General features: G+C 38.8%; 1 protein-coding gene across 3 annotated transcripts in view; it reads right to left on the reverse strand.

The window, feature by feature from the left end:
- elk1 (ETS transcription factor ELK1) overlaps positions 1-16,970 on the reverse strand; it is a 36,052-nt gene that overhangs the window by 9,326 nt on the left and 9,756 nt on the right. Inside the window, exons 2-9 of one of the 3 annotated variants that reach the window (XR_005007678.1) lie at positions 10,966-11,174; positions 9,216-9,602; positions 8,240-8,395; positions 5,833-6,093; positions 4,308-4,434; positions 3,721-3,941; positions 648-749; positions 413-480 (exon numbers count right to left, since the gene is read on the reverse strand). Coding sequence is in view for 2 of the 3 variants with exons in the window: in XM_036579347.1 (XP_036435240.1) it covers positions 648-749; positions 3,721-3,941; positions 4,308-4,434; positions 5,833-6,093; positions 8,240-8,395; positions 9,216-9,602; positions 10,966-11,174 (1,463 nt within the window). In the remaining variant the exon portion in view is untranslated. The remainder of the gene's footprint in view (positions 1-412; positions 481-647; positions 750-3,720; positions 3,942-4,307; positions 4,435-5,832; positions 6,094-8,239; positions 8,396-9,215; positions 9,603-10,965; positions 11,175-16,970) is intronic. The other 2 variants (XM_036579347.1, XM_036579348.1) reach the window with 2 other exon arrangements.

Here is a 16,970-nt window from a genome sequence, read left to right on the forward strand (position 1 = left end):
ATCTCAACTACTTTAAAAAAAAAGAAGTTAAATATATCTAATTTACTGCATTAATGTTTGCTTGTATTTATTCTCTCTCTGTTATGTAGTGTTTTTATGGGCAAAAAGGTAAATGGTTTCAAAATATTTGCTTGGGTGCCTAAGACTTTCAATCACCATATTATATAATTGAAGCACATATAAAAGTGCCTTAAACATGAAAGAAATCAGATTTTTGTATTCACATAGCTCTGAAAATGTCAGATCTGAGAATTTTTTCAGTGTAGATTCTGCTCTCTACATGGTGCAATGCATTTTTGATCCAGCAGGTGGGGCAATAACCTTCTCTAACAGACCTTTGGAGACAAAATCTAAACACGATCAAGAGATACATGAAAGACCACACATCTGTTCCCCCTGATAACTAACAAACCTCAGACCATTGAGAAGTTTGGTGAAAACATCAGTGTGTCCCTGCAGAACACCCACAGCTCACACTGACTGAAACAGAGAAATGATGCAGGTTTCACTAGCGGAAGCTTGTTGGTGATGGAGCAGTAGTGTGTCAGCAGTGTGTCCTGTCCTCAGTAATGAAGTGGTACGCTGAGAGGCAGCAGATGGCCTGACGTGGCCGTGCTGTGAAGCTGGAAACAGGAAGGAAGTCTCACCTGGAAAGAGAGCTTGGCTGGGCTTCGCGGAGCGATGGGGCTCAGAGTGCTCCAGAAGTGAATTGTGGACGGGAGGGGACTCGGCGTTAACAAGACAGGAGTCTAAAAGAGAGAGAGAAAGAGACATAAAGAGAGAAAGAGAGAGAGAGACATAAAGAGAGAAAGAGAAAGCAGGAGAGAAGAAAAAGAACAGAATGAAAGGAAAGTAAAAGGATATTTGGGAGAGAATGAGAGCGAACAAGAGAGAAAGAGAGAGAACGGAATAAAAGGAAATTTGAGAGAGAGAATAAAAGAAAATTTAAAAGAAAAGAAGATAATTAAATGAATTTTAGAAAATAGGGAGACATAAGAGAAAGAAAGAGAAAGAGTAAGAGAGAGAGAAGAGAATGAAAGGGAATTTTACAGAGTAAAATTAATGGATATTTGAGAGAGAGAGAAAGAGAAGAGAGACAGAGAAATAATAGAGAATCAAAACAGCCATTGAGAGTGAAATGCAAGTGCATGAGAGAGTGAAAAAGAATGAAAGGAAGTCAGTGTGTGTAACAGAAGGAGAGTGAGAGAGAATGAAAGAGAACAAGAGAGACCAAAATTAGAGCAAAATCTTTTAACACAGTCCTTGTCTTTCATGTCTTTGTTCTGAGATAAAAAGCTCTGCTGTCTGTTGTGGAGCCAAACGAGGCCACTAAGTATGACTGAAACACTGAAAGGAAATGTGCAAGTGACTTAGAACAGATACATTACACAAAACACAGTCATCAAATTTTGTAAACACAAAAACTCCTCTAGCGTGCTGTCAGCTGAGTACGGTGTAAGATCTTTCCTCTATAACCTTGTTGGAGGCTGTTTTCCAGACTTAGATAAGCCTAGCCTTAGACTAAACATGCTTTGTCATGGAGACGTTCCACTGATGGCTTAATCTGAGTCTGGAAACAGCATTTTTAGTTCACCTAATTTAAGGCCCACTCAGACAATTTTTATGTGTCCCCCCACCACCTAATTAAGAAACCTCCTCATAAACAGAAATGAAGCTGCATTTTCTTAATGAATAATCGCATGACGCGTCAGCACCGCCCCCGGTGTTCTTTCCCTGGGTCTGCCTCGTGGGTGGCTACTGTGGCTGTGAATTCATATGTCATGGAGCGAGAAAAGACCTCACTGCAGACGCTCAAAAACAAATCTGCTGCTGAAAATACACAACGCAACAGGAGCTCAGCATCGTCGCACAGAACTGCAAATGCCTGCTCAAGAAACAGCAGCGCCGTCCTGTTAAAGTGCATTCAACTGCATTCAAACGCATGGAACGATATACTCTATTATCATCCATTTTAAACATGCTCATGATTGAACAGTTGTGAGGTCCAAAACGTCTATCCATGGCCTGACCTCAATTCAAATGGGCATCAATGAAAGGTGAAGTAGTGCATAAACAGATGTAAAAATAATGGCTTATGATATTAAACTGGATTAGAAATAAGTTCCTCTGTAAATGAGTTTCAATCTACAATTTCAATTTCATGTTGACTGGACCAAGAGAGATGCTCCAAAATAACCTCTTTACACTACCCTACATTAATAATTAAGAATGTTCTTGTGTTCTCCTGTAAAGTCACTATTTTGGAGGAACCTGTTTTTCTTTGGACAGTGATAACATGTTGAACAGAAGATTACACAAAAGCCTTCAACATAAAAATGTATAACGTAAATGTCACCCTTCACTCCGTCCAGAACTCCAACTCACAGAATCCTCTGTGGGATCACATGACCACAGACTCTCAGCCTATCAACCTATCAGCTCCAGATCACCTGATTATTGTTTGTTGTCACCTGTTTATGTGCCCATATAACCTGTTTGCTTCCATAGTCTCCTTGTAAAGTACTGTATCAGTCTCCTGTGCATTACTGAGCCTTTTGTTCCAGTGTTTGACTTCCCGGTTTGTTTTCTCCCTTGTTTTTCTTGTTTAGGATTCTAGCCCGACTCCTTTTTGACTCTGTTTGCCTCTTTCCTGCTGTGACCTTTTGCTCGTTTCTTGCACTCTGACTTAGCTTAGCCTGTATTGCCCCGCTTGCCTGTGTATGACCCTTTGCCTGTTTTTGTACTTTGTTTTTGGATTGACATTTTAACCACAACCTGCTCTGCGAGCGTCTGACGCCTACAAAGCCGTCACAATGTATAATATATATCACTGTTTCATCTGTCCACTCTTTACTTTTGTGCATCCACTTTAACTTTTCCATCTTTCTAATCTTAAAATCAACCAGTTACAGCTGTGTCCTTTCAACAAAAGCTGTTCCCAAAGCCCTGTCACTGTCATTGTTACCCTTCAAAGAAACACTTAACATTCACACAAGCAGCTACTCAAGCACCTTAGCTCTCATGTGCATCAAAAATGGCTAAAAATGTATTTCTGGAGAAATCAGACGTAAGATCAGGAACTCACAGTTACTGTAAGTTACTTAACCATAAGGACAGCATGCCACAGGAGACACAAACAAAATTGATCTGGCTCAAAAATACTTGACTTATCCTTTAACGTTGGTGACTTGGTTCAAAGTGGTGTGGGTGGAGGCCATGCCAATATGGATTGGACTGGAAATAACAACTACAGAACTGTTATTTGACACATATCTACTATGCATCTGATCTTTTCATTGATGTCTAATAGCAAGCCACACTAGATAGTTTATTTGTCCACAAGGAGGAAATTCTTTCCCACGGTAGGTGCATTTAAAACATAAGCATACAAAATACAAAATAGTACACACGGTAGGTGCACACATAACATGAACAAACAAAATACAGAGTAGCATACAGAGATAAAAACAGGAATACAAGGGTCAAACCACAAAAGCTAAAAAAAGACATGGCTTAATTTATATAATTTACATATTTAAACTGATCTTTAATTGTTCTCAGCAGCATCTCTAAACCTACAAATCAGACCAAGCACTGCTATCACTTTACCCTGCTACTAGTCATTTTCAGCAAAACTTCCCCTTTTATTTCTAAACGTGTGCTTGTGAATGTGAATCTCTTCCAGACCAAGTTGCTCTGCGGCCAGTGCAGGTCACTCACCAGGGCGTGTGAGGTGATGACGGTAGGTGTGAGGGTGTTAGTGGAGCTGCCTGGGGCCAGAAGGCTGTTGACCGCAGCGTTGACCTTATCCAGCGAAAAGCCAGGGGCCAGCTGTGAAGGAGAAGAAGGAAGCTCCAGCACACGAGGCTTTTTTGATTTCGGAGGCTGGACTTCCTGTGTGGACACTGGTTGGGATGCTGGAGGGGTATTGGTGTCCTCTGCTGGGTCATAACAATAAGGAGTGCGGTATTATTCTCTGAAGAACTTCAAAAAGAAATCAAAAACTGTTCAGGGGCCCAATTTCCCAAAAGCACCATAGAACAAATATAACTGTATAGCCTAGGGCTCATCACTCCTACAGCATCTAATAAACAGCAATTATTACAAACATTATACAAAGACTACAAATGTTAATGTTAAGCCAAGGGCTATTTTTGCATCAGAACTCTTTACAACGCCTCCCCCCACTTCACACTGGTTCTTTTTAGCCAGTTAGTTCTTTCCCTTTGCATTCTACGAGGCATAGATACATCATAACATCAAATACACAAGCTGCTAGCTTCTGCAAAAAGTATGGCGTGACATACCAGGCTGCTCTGGCTTGTCTTTCAGCTCTCCCTCTACTACTGGCTGTGCCACGGGCTCTGGGCAGGGTGGGGGTGCGTCCACAGGGACCGGAGCCTCCGTGGCCACTGGAGCAGATGTGGACACAGTCTGGAAAAAAGGAGTGAGAATATGATAACAGGACAACAGACATACAACAACAGATGTTTTCTCAGTTATTTAAGCAGCTGAATCACCATGTGACATATTGTAAGAACAAAACATCTCAGACTAAAGGAGCACTGAGAACTCATGAACTCGTAAACCTGTGAATTTCTAAGTTTACCACAAGGAAGCTGCACTTGAAAAGCCGACAATACAAACTGTAAACTCTGACAAGTTCCACATTACACGAGTTTCGATGTATCACCAGCCGTGTGCTGTTCACATGTTAAATTCACCAGTTGCCAATGATTACTTGAATACAAAAAAGCTGGTACATTTGGTGACATCAACTTCATATGTGTAATGTAGCTGAAGGGTTTCAGTTCAAAATGCATTACGCACCACTTTCAAGAATTTTATTTTTTTCATGATATACACTGTTGAGAGTGGGCTTTACATATTCTTTTTTACTATGGTTAATAACACCTCTGTTCAAATGTATATAAATCACTTTGGAATGAAACAAATCTTCATTTATTCTGTGTTTATTCTGCGTCTCATGTTTGTTGGCTATTGTTGCATCCAAACTTCCCATCAATAAATCTATACAAAGTATAGCTCGCTACCTATGAGTTGATGAAGACCATCCAAACACAGCTTAAAAGTTTAGAAACCACAGGTTAATAACTAAAGTATGGAAGGCGCTTCCATATTAGATTTTTTTTTAAACAAAAAAAAACATACACCAAAATTTGAAAACGAACACACACGCATGTTAATGCTGTCTTTTACACTGAGTCTGAAATTGATGGACTGCAACCCTGGGTTAAGCTTTTAATTAGAGCTAGCTCGTTTTCTGCATTGTATGAATGTGTTGGAAATCGGAAATTCGGCCGACCATTCACAGCTCCGTTGTCATGGTTGCAGCACAATCAAACGTGCATCATTAAGAACTGCAAACTCTTAACATCCCTCGCTAAAATGCTCCTTGTCTTCATTGTTTTATGTTAAAACCACGGCAAAATCTCTGCTCAGAAACACAAGAGAAATAAAAGAAAACAAAAGCTAGCAGGAAGCAGAGAAACAGAAAGCATGGAACTTCGTGAGCGCTATATGGAGCCCGATTTACAGAGAACAGAATGAAATGCTGAAAGATGTTGTATTTTATGTTACATGTTTAAAAAAGATGTTGGACTGAATGTGAAGGTTCCACTCAAAAAATGCATCTATTTTGTTCGTCTGTAAGAATCAGATTTGGTGTGAACATTCCTTTACACTAAAATACTTCATGTGTTTGAAGCAGTTCTACAGAAAGAAGGCTGAAGTTAGATCCTAAAGGCTCTAGTATATCTTGTGACTGCCTGATGTGAGTAAAGCACTAGTCTACCTCTGCTTATCTCTCACCTCAGCTTCAGGTTTGACATCCAGATCCACAATTTCCAGCAGGTCTTCTCCAGCTGAGAGGCTGGGCTCTTTGGCTCCTCCAACAGGTGACTGCTTTATTACCACAAAGACAGGATGGCCCTGGGGAGGGTTGACCACACAGTCCCCAGCAGCTACAGGAGTCAGCGGGATGAGAGGGGTCAGCGAGCCCGGGTCAGACACGCTGGTCAGGTAGATCTGCGGAGGATCACCTAATCCCTGGCTCTTCTGTGTCTGAACGTTCTGCAAAAACAGAGAGGGGTGAGTATAAAACATAAACCTATATTTCTTAAGCAGATGGTGGTGAGAACCCTGATTCGGTTCTCTGTCCATGTCTTTATTTCCATTTGGATGATAAAAGAAACAACTGATCCTAGATCTGTTTTCTTGTTTTCAGAGGTTTGAGAAATATGGGAGACTGTTACTCACAACAGACCTTCCACACCAGGGCCTATTGAGACATAACAGGTCCAGGGCCAACACAGCATGACAATGACATGGATTTGACAAAACGCATTGGCTAACACTATGCCTTAGCTGCCAAATAAGCTGCTGAGACAACAGCAGTCATTAAAAATATGTTTGCTTTGTGAGACTGAATCACAACAAAAGTAAACAAAGCCAAAAAGACTACTTGATATTATAATGCAATTGTTTATAGTACAGTAATATTCTTATAGTCAATATGTGGAGGCTGTGTGCCCCCCCGCCAGCCTTGGCACAAATAGGACTCAGCAAGGCATTGTGCTGAAAAATCTGCTACTAGGGCACATTTTGAAAGATGAAAATAATCAGGAAAGTGAGATCCAAGAACCAGCCAAATGGTACAGATATCTAAGTGATTTAGGGCTGCAAAGATCAGTCAACAGAACTGATTGCTTAATAACAAAAGTGAGTTCAAAACAAAAGCACTCTATAACGGTCTATAATGTTCATACTACTTCATTCACTAGCAATGAATGGCAAACATAACTTTCGAACTTTCAGTAGCCCATCAGTATATATTCCAGTCATTTCACTGACTTTTTAGTCATTTAATCATGAACACAATGTAATTATCAGCCCCTCATTTTAAACAAAACCAGGTTCTTATGTAGTTTATGTTTAATACTGTTTTGGGCCATTTACTGTATATATGTACTGATGTCTGGCCCTACCTATCAGTACTCCTACTCAGTGTTACACGGTCAATACAAGCAACACTTGCATCAATATCAGTATCAATATAGATAACATAAGAAGTAGTGTAATTTAGTAGTTGTTAATAGAAATAAGTGCAGTGTACCTTAACAGTAAAAGCATCAAAATCTAGCTGATTTTAAATAAAGTACATTTGCTAGCTATGTTACATCAGTTACCTAGAATCGAGAAGTGTTGCAGTGGAGAAGAGTGGGTTTTGTTCCACATCAGAAAAGCGCTTCAGCTGCAAGCAAAGTATGTTTCATAGTTTTGATCGCCACTCCTCATCAGTCTCATTCAACAACAGTCTCTGTAGCACAGTGACAGCAGGAATCACATCTGAGGCTAATCTGAGGAACTTACTTTTTGTTGTCACTTACTGGTTGAGTTTGTGTTGAATGTCCCCTGTAGCCGGTAAATTCTCTGATTTAAGAAATCTGGTTCTTTGGTGACAGCTCACACTGTACGTTTTAATAGACCATCGTGAACAGACAAAACCTCAATTTAAATGCTCACACTGTGCGAAAACGCTTGGTCTGACTGACATCTCTCTCAGCTCTGTATATGAACAATTTCCAATAAATCTGTTTTATTCAAAATAATCTGCCAAGGTGGAATGTTTAAACTGACCAATGACGTTGCGTTCGACCGCCATAGTGTCGGCAACACTTCTCTGTAAGAGCAGACCCTTGTTCACTGCCAGCTTGAGCTGTTTGTTTATTAGCACAGCATAATCTGTGTGCTATGCTTATGTCACATGGTATCAGGTGGCATCAGCTGGGATCTCAGTGCAGTTGGTATCCTTGGTTTTATGCTTGTCAGTTAATGATTTGTTCGGCAACACAGTGGAAAAAGTCAAACAAGCCATGCAGAGAAAAGTTAAGATGGCCCAGAGGATCACCGGAGCAGAACTTCCAACTACAGAGACACTGGATGCAGAGCACCGTAGGAACAGAGCTCATGCTGTCCTCAGTGATGCCTCGCATCCAGGTCATAATCTATTTACCTGGCACAGCACCAAATTACAGCCTTAAATGCCAAAACCTGAGACCATCATGACCTGAATGAACAGATTTACTAACAGTTTCTACCCTAGGACAGTACTGATCTTAATTAATTGCAGAGTAATGACAGTTAGTTCTCTGTCAGAACAATTTGCAAAAATCTTTATTGTTAGTAACGACAGCAAAATTACTGGTCATATACTCACGGTAGCGGCAGCAGAAGAACTGGAGGGCGTTTGTGGACTGAGGGCAGGTGTGGCACATGGTGAGGGGTGGGTCACTATTACTTGCAGACTACTGTTGTCCACTGTTGGTGGACTCTGCATTGCACTCGGCTGCCCTTCAGGCTGACACACTCGCACCTAATGAAAACACACACACCAACGCCACCAATAACATAAATCCCACCCAAAAAAAGACACACATTTTATTCTACACTGAAACTCCAGAAACTCTTTGCTATAAAGTGACCGTTTGACCTAAAATCTCATTTATAAAACCTTACCCCAAATGCAGTGGATCAGCCAAGACATGTTTGGTGTCTAAAGTTTGCTTCTTAGGTTTTGCACTGGAGCTAATGTAGATAATAAGCAATGGAAGCTTAAACCCTACTATTTAGTACTGTGCAAACTGCACATCAACCTTGAATCCTTGTTGAGTAATAACAGATGCAAGAGTTGTTATCTGAAACAAACTTGCTTTTACATCACATGGCTGTCAGCAACTTGAATTTTGTCTGTAGTTTTGTTCCTCTTTTTATACGTAACGGTGCATCATACAGTGTCAGAAACCACATAAGCAAGTCTATTTAACACCTTGATGCATGCACAATGCCAACTGGTGCACATAAACTTTCATTACTTTAGCTACATTAGCTTTGTGGCTCAAGTGTGAACCTACAACAAAAAGGTGTTGCTTTGAGTTTACTTGATTCAAATGTGTACATTTCATCAACCAAGCACCACAAGTAAGTAAAATGAACAACGGCATTAGGGTTGATGTTATATCTTTCATTCAGGTGGAATCAATGTTTATATCTTAATCAAATAAATTCAAAGTAAGCTTTTTTCAGTGTAAAGAAGCAGCATGTTTGGGCTCATCAACTACATTTGGAGTATGGGAAAACTGTGTAAATTGCATTAACATTAATCCCAGGAGTGTTCCTCCCCCTGGCGGTCTCACCTCGTGCACTGGCCGGTCCAGGGTGGCTGGTTTGGGTGTGTTGTCCACTGGGAGCTCTGTTTTGATGGGTTTGGGGGAGCTTTTGCAGGGTGTCTGAAGGGACTGGATAGTGAAGGTGGAGTAGAGGCCGGACTTCATATAGTCATTGCGGGAGCTACGCTGTACTGAGCTGGGGGAAGAGCGCTGCGTCTGCAGGTTCTTGGACAGGCAGCCTGTGGTGGCACCAGCACCCCCTGCTGATTTGGGCTGAACAGACACCTCCACCTTCTCCCCACCCCCAACCCTTTGGCCGTCCTCGGGCCCTCGGAGCCCATCGGCCGAATTAGGGTCAGGAAAGGTCACGAACTTGTAGACGAACTTCTGACCGCTTACTTTCTTTATTATGTTCTATTTAAAACACCAGAGCAATAGTCAAATTAGTCAAGTGAATTCTATGGTGAATTTGTAAAACACGTAAATGTATTAGTGAACAGTCCGGTCTCAGAACCACTATTTCCCCCTACTACTATGATCTTTCACTGGGGGCAGGTAATATGACCCTTCGTTAACAGTATCACAACACTGTCACTTTTCGATTTACCAGCAATCCGTTCTGAAAATCTGTTGATGGGACCTTAAAATTGTTTAAATCTGCCACCAGTGGAGTTAGAGACCTTTGTGTGTGCCCAAGATTAAGAGGACTCCATGTATTGTTGGATTTGAGTTTATTCAGAGCACAGATCGGATCAGTAAGCACTTATTATTTGTGTAATCAGAGTATCTATAAACATGACCAGTGTAAAGGTAGTTTCTGAGACAAATCAATTAAAAATCTAGTTTTATTTTTATTAAATCACAGCACTGAAAATCACAATTAACTGAGAAGATTAAACATTTTAGTGTCAGTCTTAAAGGAGCTGCCTGGATGTTAGCCCATTATGGCAGTATCTTATTTGTTAATTTTTGATTTTTCCTCTTGTTCTTTATTTGAATTTCAATGCAAAAATGGCACATTGGCAAGTAAAAGCACCTTAAATCAAGTTGATACATCTAATACTTGTCATTTAGAGAAATAAATGAGTTTATTCAATTTATTTCTCAAATGTTTGTTACTTGTTTAAGTAATTTTATCAAAAGACATTTTCTTATTCTAGTGGCAAATCATTTTGCTTAAAGTAAAATTATCTGCCAATAGAAAATGACAGTTTCAGTAGACAAAAATGAACAAAAAATGAAAGCAAAATTGTATAGAAATAAGCTAATCTTAGAATATCCTTAAAGCAATCTCAAAATGAGAAAAATTAAACATACCAACCTAGATCTAAAATGATTTAATTTGCCAAGAAATTATTTTTCGCAGTGTACTGATTTTCTTAAGTGGTATATTTGTTCAAACTTGCTAGCAAACATCAGAAAAACGTTTGTGATATGTGACACGATATGTACTGCATCTTGTGAAGATGTCTTTTATTGCAATATTGCATTTTTGCCACATCGCCCGCCTTTACTCTCTGCACTAGTTTCCTAGCCACAGAGTGAGAGAGACTGTTATATTAAAAGTCAAGTCCCTCTAAGGACAGTGACTCATTTTCAGGCCTTTCTCCCTCTCTCTCCCTCTCCCTCTTTCTCTCCCTCTCACACATAAATACATCAAGCCTAAGCTGGTTCGAGGCTAAATGGATTTCCAAAAGAGAAAACCACAAAATAGTACAAGTGTGGATCTGTAAAACCTACACACTCTGCCACTGTCTCAATATCCACACACTCTCACCTTATCGTAGTAGTAGCGCAGAGCGCGGCTCAGCTTGTCGTAGTTCATGTTGGTTTTATTTTTTCGGAGCCCCCAGAGCCGTGCCACCTCCTCAGCATCGAGCAGCTTAAACTCACCATCGCCAGATGTCCAAGAGATCAGGTGCCGGTGGCTCTGATCATCTAGCAGGTGCAGCAGGAACTGCCACAGAGTGATGGATGGATCCATAGCTGCAAAATAAAATAAGTAAATAAAAAAATAACCCCAAAACTAGTAAACATTCTAAGTTTAGTTCCTCGTGATGCCACAGACATTTGTGGCCAAGAGAGCATAACTATCATCTTTCTCTTGCTCTGCAAGGGTAGGATGCCTTTCCCTCTCCCTCTCTGCACTCAGCATGATGCTAGCTAATGTTAATACAGCAGATTTAGCAGTTAGTGTTCTCCTCCAAGCGTGTTGAGCTGTGCAATGACACTGCATTGGCAGCAGTTCAAAAGATGTGGTGGCACTTCATGCGTCCTGGAGGAAGTGCAGGATAACCTTCACCCTCCTAGCTTGGTACTATTGTGTGACAGGAGACCTACCTAGATGTTAAAACTGGACACATTTAAATTAGGGAGAATTGAACTTATTTTAAAAAATTGGTGTTTTCCAGAATTTATTTAATTATCAGCAATTATCATAGCTAAAAATGACCTTTTGACACATAAAACAAAGGGATGAATAATTTGGGCAAAACATCCAGTGTCCATAAGTATTTATGGCATTTATTTTCTATAAACTGAGGTCCAGACCTGCTTTTTAGGCCAGAAAGACCAGAATATCCACTTTTTTTTTGGGTTGAGGCTGGAACGAAGTGCGCCAGACAGTTGTGCGCCAGACAGTTGTGATGACAGAGCACTTAGGTGTTTGAATACTTCTGATTAGTCTGTTCTTTTCCCCATTTACTCTAGTTCATTTTACATTTAAGCTCTTTTTCTGAACATTCTAAGGACAAGTGCAAACACTAGAAAGTATTTGTCCTGTCGGTGTATTTTGCCGTTAACATATCTATAGGCAGTTCACAAGCTCTGTGTCATTAGGTTAAAATGTTCACACTTATAACTTGAGACAATATTGATAAAAATGTAGGTTATAATAAATATTTTAACAAATGACATTTTGATATAAAAACAATTAATATTTAAGCCCTAATAAAATAAGTTATTTTTTGTGGTGAACACCTTAATTATTAAATTATGACTTGGCTGCCTGATAGACTAATAGCTTTTTTCAGAGTGTGTACTCTTACAACTACCGTATTATATTGAAATGCATACAGTCCATATACGGAAACAAAGCTGCAGAAACAGCTCTACCTAAATTCATTCTTTTTGTAATGCCACAAAAACCACATATATGTACCTACTTAGTCTACAGAAATTTAGCCCCACCCATTCACACTGAAATTATACGGAGTGCTTCAGCATGCAATCCTTTTTGAATGAGACACAATACAGTACACCCAATCAAAACAGCAGTAATTTACATGTATCAGTCTTAAAGGCAAAGAAACAAACTGACCTGTTTAGTTGAGGGATACAAAGAGATTAGAAAAGAGTCATGTAATAATGAATTACAACTGTTTATGGTACATAAAACCCTGCAAACATATAAGTGGATCTCAAGGAGAAAATGTAGGTTATAGGCCCTCTAAAAGCAGCAAAATAATAAGGAGAAACTAAGCTATATGTCAGGGGCATGTATATGTCAGGGGTACGGTTGTACAAGCAATGCCTGGAAAACCACCTTTCTGAGATAGAGCGAGCAGAGCCAGAGTGCAGTGACCTCCTATTCAGATATCAGAGCCATGTGACCTGCTGTCAGCTCCACAACTTTGAAGTGCAACAGTGCGAGCGAGGCCAAGACTGAGATAAGGCTGTCATTATGCAGAGTTGAATATGTAAAGCTCCACCGTGCAGTCAGAGCATTTTTGTTCATGAAGCGAGAGAAACCTGTTCCGATCCCCCATCATCATACATGTGAAAGTTCATTTACTACTCAGGGGAGTTTTAACCCTTCGAAGCCTGGAGTTATGACTTTTGTTCTGCTTTAAAATGTATTTCAAATTACACAATTATTTAAATGTAATTATTTAATTACTTAATTAATTAATTTCCCATTCAAATTACATTCTGTATCAAAAGACTTGAGTCTGCACTTCTGACTTTTTTTCCTGAATATTTCACAAAATGAGAAAGATGTCGAAAAAAATATTAAGGAAAAATTTTCTTTACACCAAATATGACTATAGGCACAACAATAACTCTGATTCATTAAATTCAAAATGTCATAATAAAATGTCCTCTTCTACTAACAAACATAAATATGAAAATATCAAATTAAACTTTAGAATTTCAGAAACACAACTGAATTTGAGATTTATAACAAAAAGTCAGAGACCAACCTTTCATTTATTCAACTTCCAATAAACGATTATTCAGTTTTCAGTGTCAGAAAAACAGCAGGAAATATATAAAGCATTCTATGGTATATTTATATCATATAGCATGCTTCTAATCTTCTAAGGGTACTTATGCTAATGTTTATACATAATCAGTAATGCAGCTACGAATCATCAGCTTAAATGGTGATCAAATAAGTCATACCACATGGACAGAAAAAGCCCAGGCAAAGGCCAAAACGGACTGTGCGAGAGATAAAAGGGAATATGTAAAGTTGCATCATTCAGCAGCAGTGTGTTTACTGGTGAGGCGAGAGATCCAGTTTCGATCCCTGGTCATCACACATGAAATTTGCATTTATTTCTCAGTGGAGCTTTAATATATTAGTATGCAGCTAAGCATCATCAGCTAACACTTCTTAGTCGTATTAACACTTTGATGCAGCAGCAAAAAAATGCAGCTATTTCTGCCTTTTAATCCGCTCTTCTCTTTTAATAATGTGATTTCTCAATGCTGTTCTCACAATTATTTTGCTATGTAAATAACATAGTGTAACCACGAAGACTTCACTGAAGATCTAACAAGAAATTAATTTGTTTTTGTTTAATTTGTATCACAAGCTACCTATTTCAACAAAATAATAATCAAGAATATACAGTACCGTTTAAGTTAAAGGGGAATTCCACAGATTTAAAAAATGTATAATTAAATGGTGTTGTAAGTTGTAAGCAAAGTCATTCAGAGTGGTTTGATGTGAAATGCTCTGTTCTAGAGAAACTTACTGAGTCACAAATGATCGCAATGGTGGTGATAAGAACCAAACATTTGAAGTATGTATGACAACTCTGAAAGCTCCCTCATAGAAAGTTATTATATGAAATGGTTAGAAATACGTTGCTTGATGCCTGATACACTGTTTTACGATAATTTTGACATAAGCTTTTGGGCTAGTTATTTTTTTTCAATCCATTCATGATGAAAAGGTACATGGCTGTTGTATGGCAAAATGGTACACCAAAGAAAATGATTTTTTTGATGTACCACAATTCAAATATTATCAGCACAAAAACTCAGAAGACACGTGGGCTCACTGGTTGTTTTGGACAGTAAAAATGGCTATATTTGCCATGTAGACGTCATAACCCTCAGTTCCTATCACCACCACTGTAAAGAGAACCTAAGCTGGTAGGTTTCTCTACAACAATCCGTTTCAGACCAAACCATTCTGAATGACATTCATCTTTAACCATGTTATTAAATAGAACAGAAAAATATAACAGAAAATTACACAGAAGCCCCAACAACTAAATATAATTTTTTTCAGTAGTTATTGTGTCCACCCTTTGACTTCATTGCAGCTTTCTTTCTTTTCAGAAGACTCACTTTCAGTTTTTCAAACAAACCTGTGGGGATATTTTTCACACCTCCTACGTTCAGTCTTAGAAGTTGGTTGCATTTTCTGCTTCTCACCCTCCAAGTAAGAAGCTGAGGTGTTCTCACAGTGGAATGATGGACAGAAACACTTTTATTTTCCCCTGTTTCTCGAAGATGAAAACATTAAGTACTGTTTTTTTTGATGGAGACAGTTTTAGTCGTCTACTAGGTCTTGCACAGTTCTTAGGAGTCTCATTTTCTCTGTATCTTTTGATCATATTTTGAACTCCAGTTTTTGAAACTCTTGTTTTTTACTTACTTTACTTTTCTCTTCCTTATGCAAGTGGATTATCTTACATCTAAAGTTCTCAGAACATTAGTTAATCACATCAATCTCTTATACATTTAATAAAGTTTAATTTATAGTGTGTATGTTATTATAAGTTAAAATGTATCTCCAACCATAGGTTAGGTAAAATACGATTAATGGAATTGAAATCAGTTTGAGATCATTTCACCACTGTTGACTCTGGTGCCTAATATGGAGAATAGAGTTCTACACTGCTGGTCACAGAGCAGCTATTATATTCAACCTGGGCTTTATACCGAGAGTCATCAGGGAAAAGGAAACAGGGCAGAAAAAAAACACAGCAGGAGCCTGAGTGCAGAGGACGCGTTTCACAAGTTAAAGGAAGAACATGTTGAGAATGCAAATTAACCTTATTACCATTCCCCCCCCCTCCAATTACGTAACTCATATCAAACACCTTAGAAACTATCACCATGGTAAAAGCGTTTAAGCAACAGTTACTAGGGAATGGAGGGAGATTGTTTTCAGTCCCCTCTTAAATCCACTGAACAGCATCAATAGCAGTTGAACGGCTGGCCTGCAACATAATTAGGGGAACTGCTGCAATTTCAAGAGCATACACAGATTCTAATGACTCAATAACAAGCTTAAAATTAAACGAATGTTTTTTGACTTGGCTTGTTGACAAGTGAGCAAAATGTCTTCACTTAAATCTGTCTCAGAGTGAAAAGCACATCATAAACTTTTGGGCAAATTCACAGTACTGTGCAAAAGTCAGAGACCACCATTCATTTATTTAATTTCCAGTCAAAATGGACATTGAGTACAATTTATTTATTTTTATATTATTAAATTTCTCAGGAGATTGGATGTAGAATAATCCACTTCCACAAGAAAGAAGAAAATAAGTGAAAAAAAAACAGTTAAAAAAATAATTAATGGAGACCATCAAAACTGTCCCTATCATCTTTGAGAAAGAGGAGCAAATCAAGCTCCACTCATGCTTCAGACCTGAAAAAATCTATGGGTGCTTCTGTCCATCCTTCCACTGTTAGGAGACAGCTCAGCGCTATGGGTCTGAAAGGATGTGCAGTTGTCAAGAAGCCTCACTGAGAAAAGGAAACAGATAAAAAGGAAGAAAGCAAACAAAGAAGCTGCTGGTGTTCTCAGAACAGTGGACTGGTGCAGAGTCAAGACCTCAACATCATTGGATGTGTTTGGAATTACTTGGATGGTGAAAAGCAGAAAATGCAACCAGCTTCTAAGAAAAGTATCCCTGCTGATCTCTTTAAAAGACTGAAACTGAAATATAAAGACATATTTAGTGTTCAGGCTTCTGTGTAGTTTTCTGTTAAATATACCTTTTCTGGCTTTTTATGGACACTGAAAAATGAATAACTTTTACTTAATGGCTGTTTTCACTGGAAATTAAATAAATGAAAGGTGGTTTCTGACCTTTGCACAGTACGGTTCATTAACATTCTTTTTGCACCTTTTGCACCTTGTTTCAGTCATAATGTGCACTAAAGTACATTGATAAAGTTGAATTAAAATTAAACATACTGAATTGTATTACAACTATAACTAGCTTGCCATTTATTTAAAAAAGCAGTGCATTATTTTGCATATAAACTTTACTGATAATCTAATTTCAGACTAATTAAACACATTTTAGTGGCTGGTATGTTGCAGAAATGTACTTTTACTGAGTAGAGCTAGTTTGAGATTGCGGAAACTCAGACCTATTGCCAATTCAACACAGCTTTTCACCAGTTCAAAGACTTCATGACCTGTAGTGGTTGTACTATTAGGCCTAATTGGATTGCTCCAGCTGAGCCTGATGAAGTAGAATGATGTGTAAACATTCAACAAACTGCAAAGACCTACCCATACAGGAA

This window comes from Colossoma macropomum, unplaced genomic scaffold (assembly GCF_904425465.1).
Source record: "Colossoma macropomum unplaced genomic scaffold, Colossoma_macropomum, whole genome shotgun sequence".
Taxonomy (NCBI): Eukaryota; Metazoa; Chordata; class Actinopteri; order Characiformes; family Serrasalmidae; genus Colossoma; species Colossoma macropomum.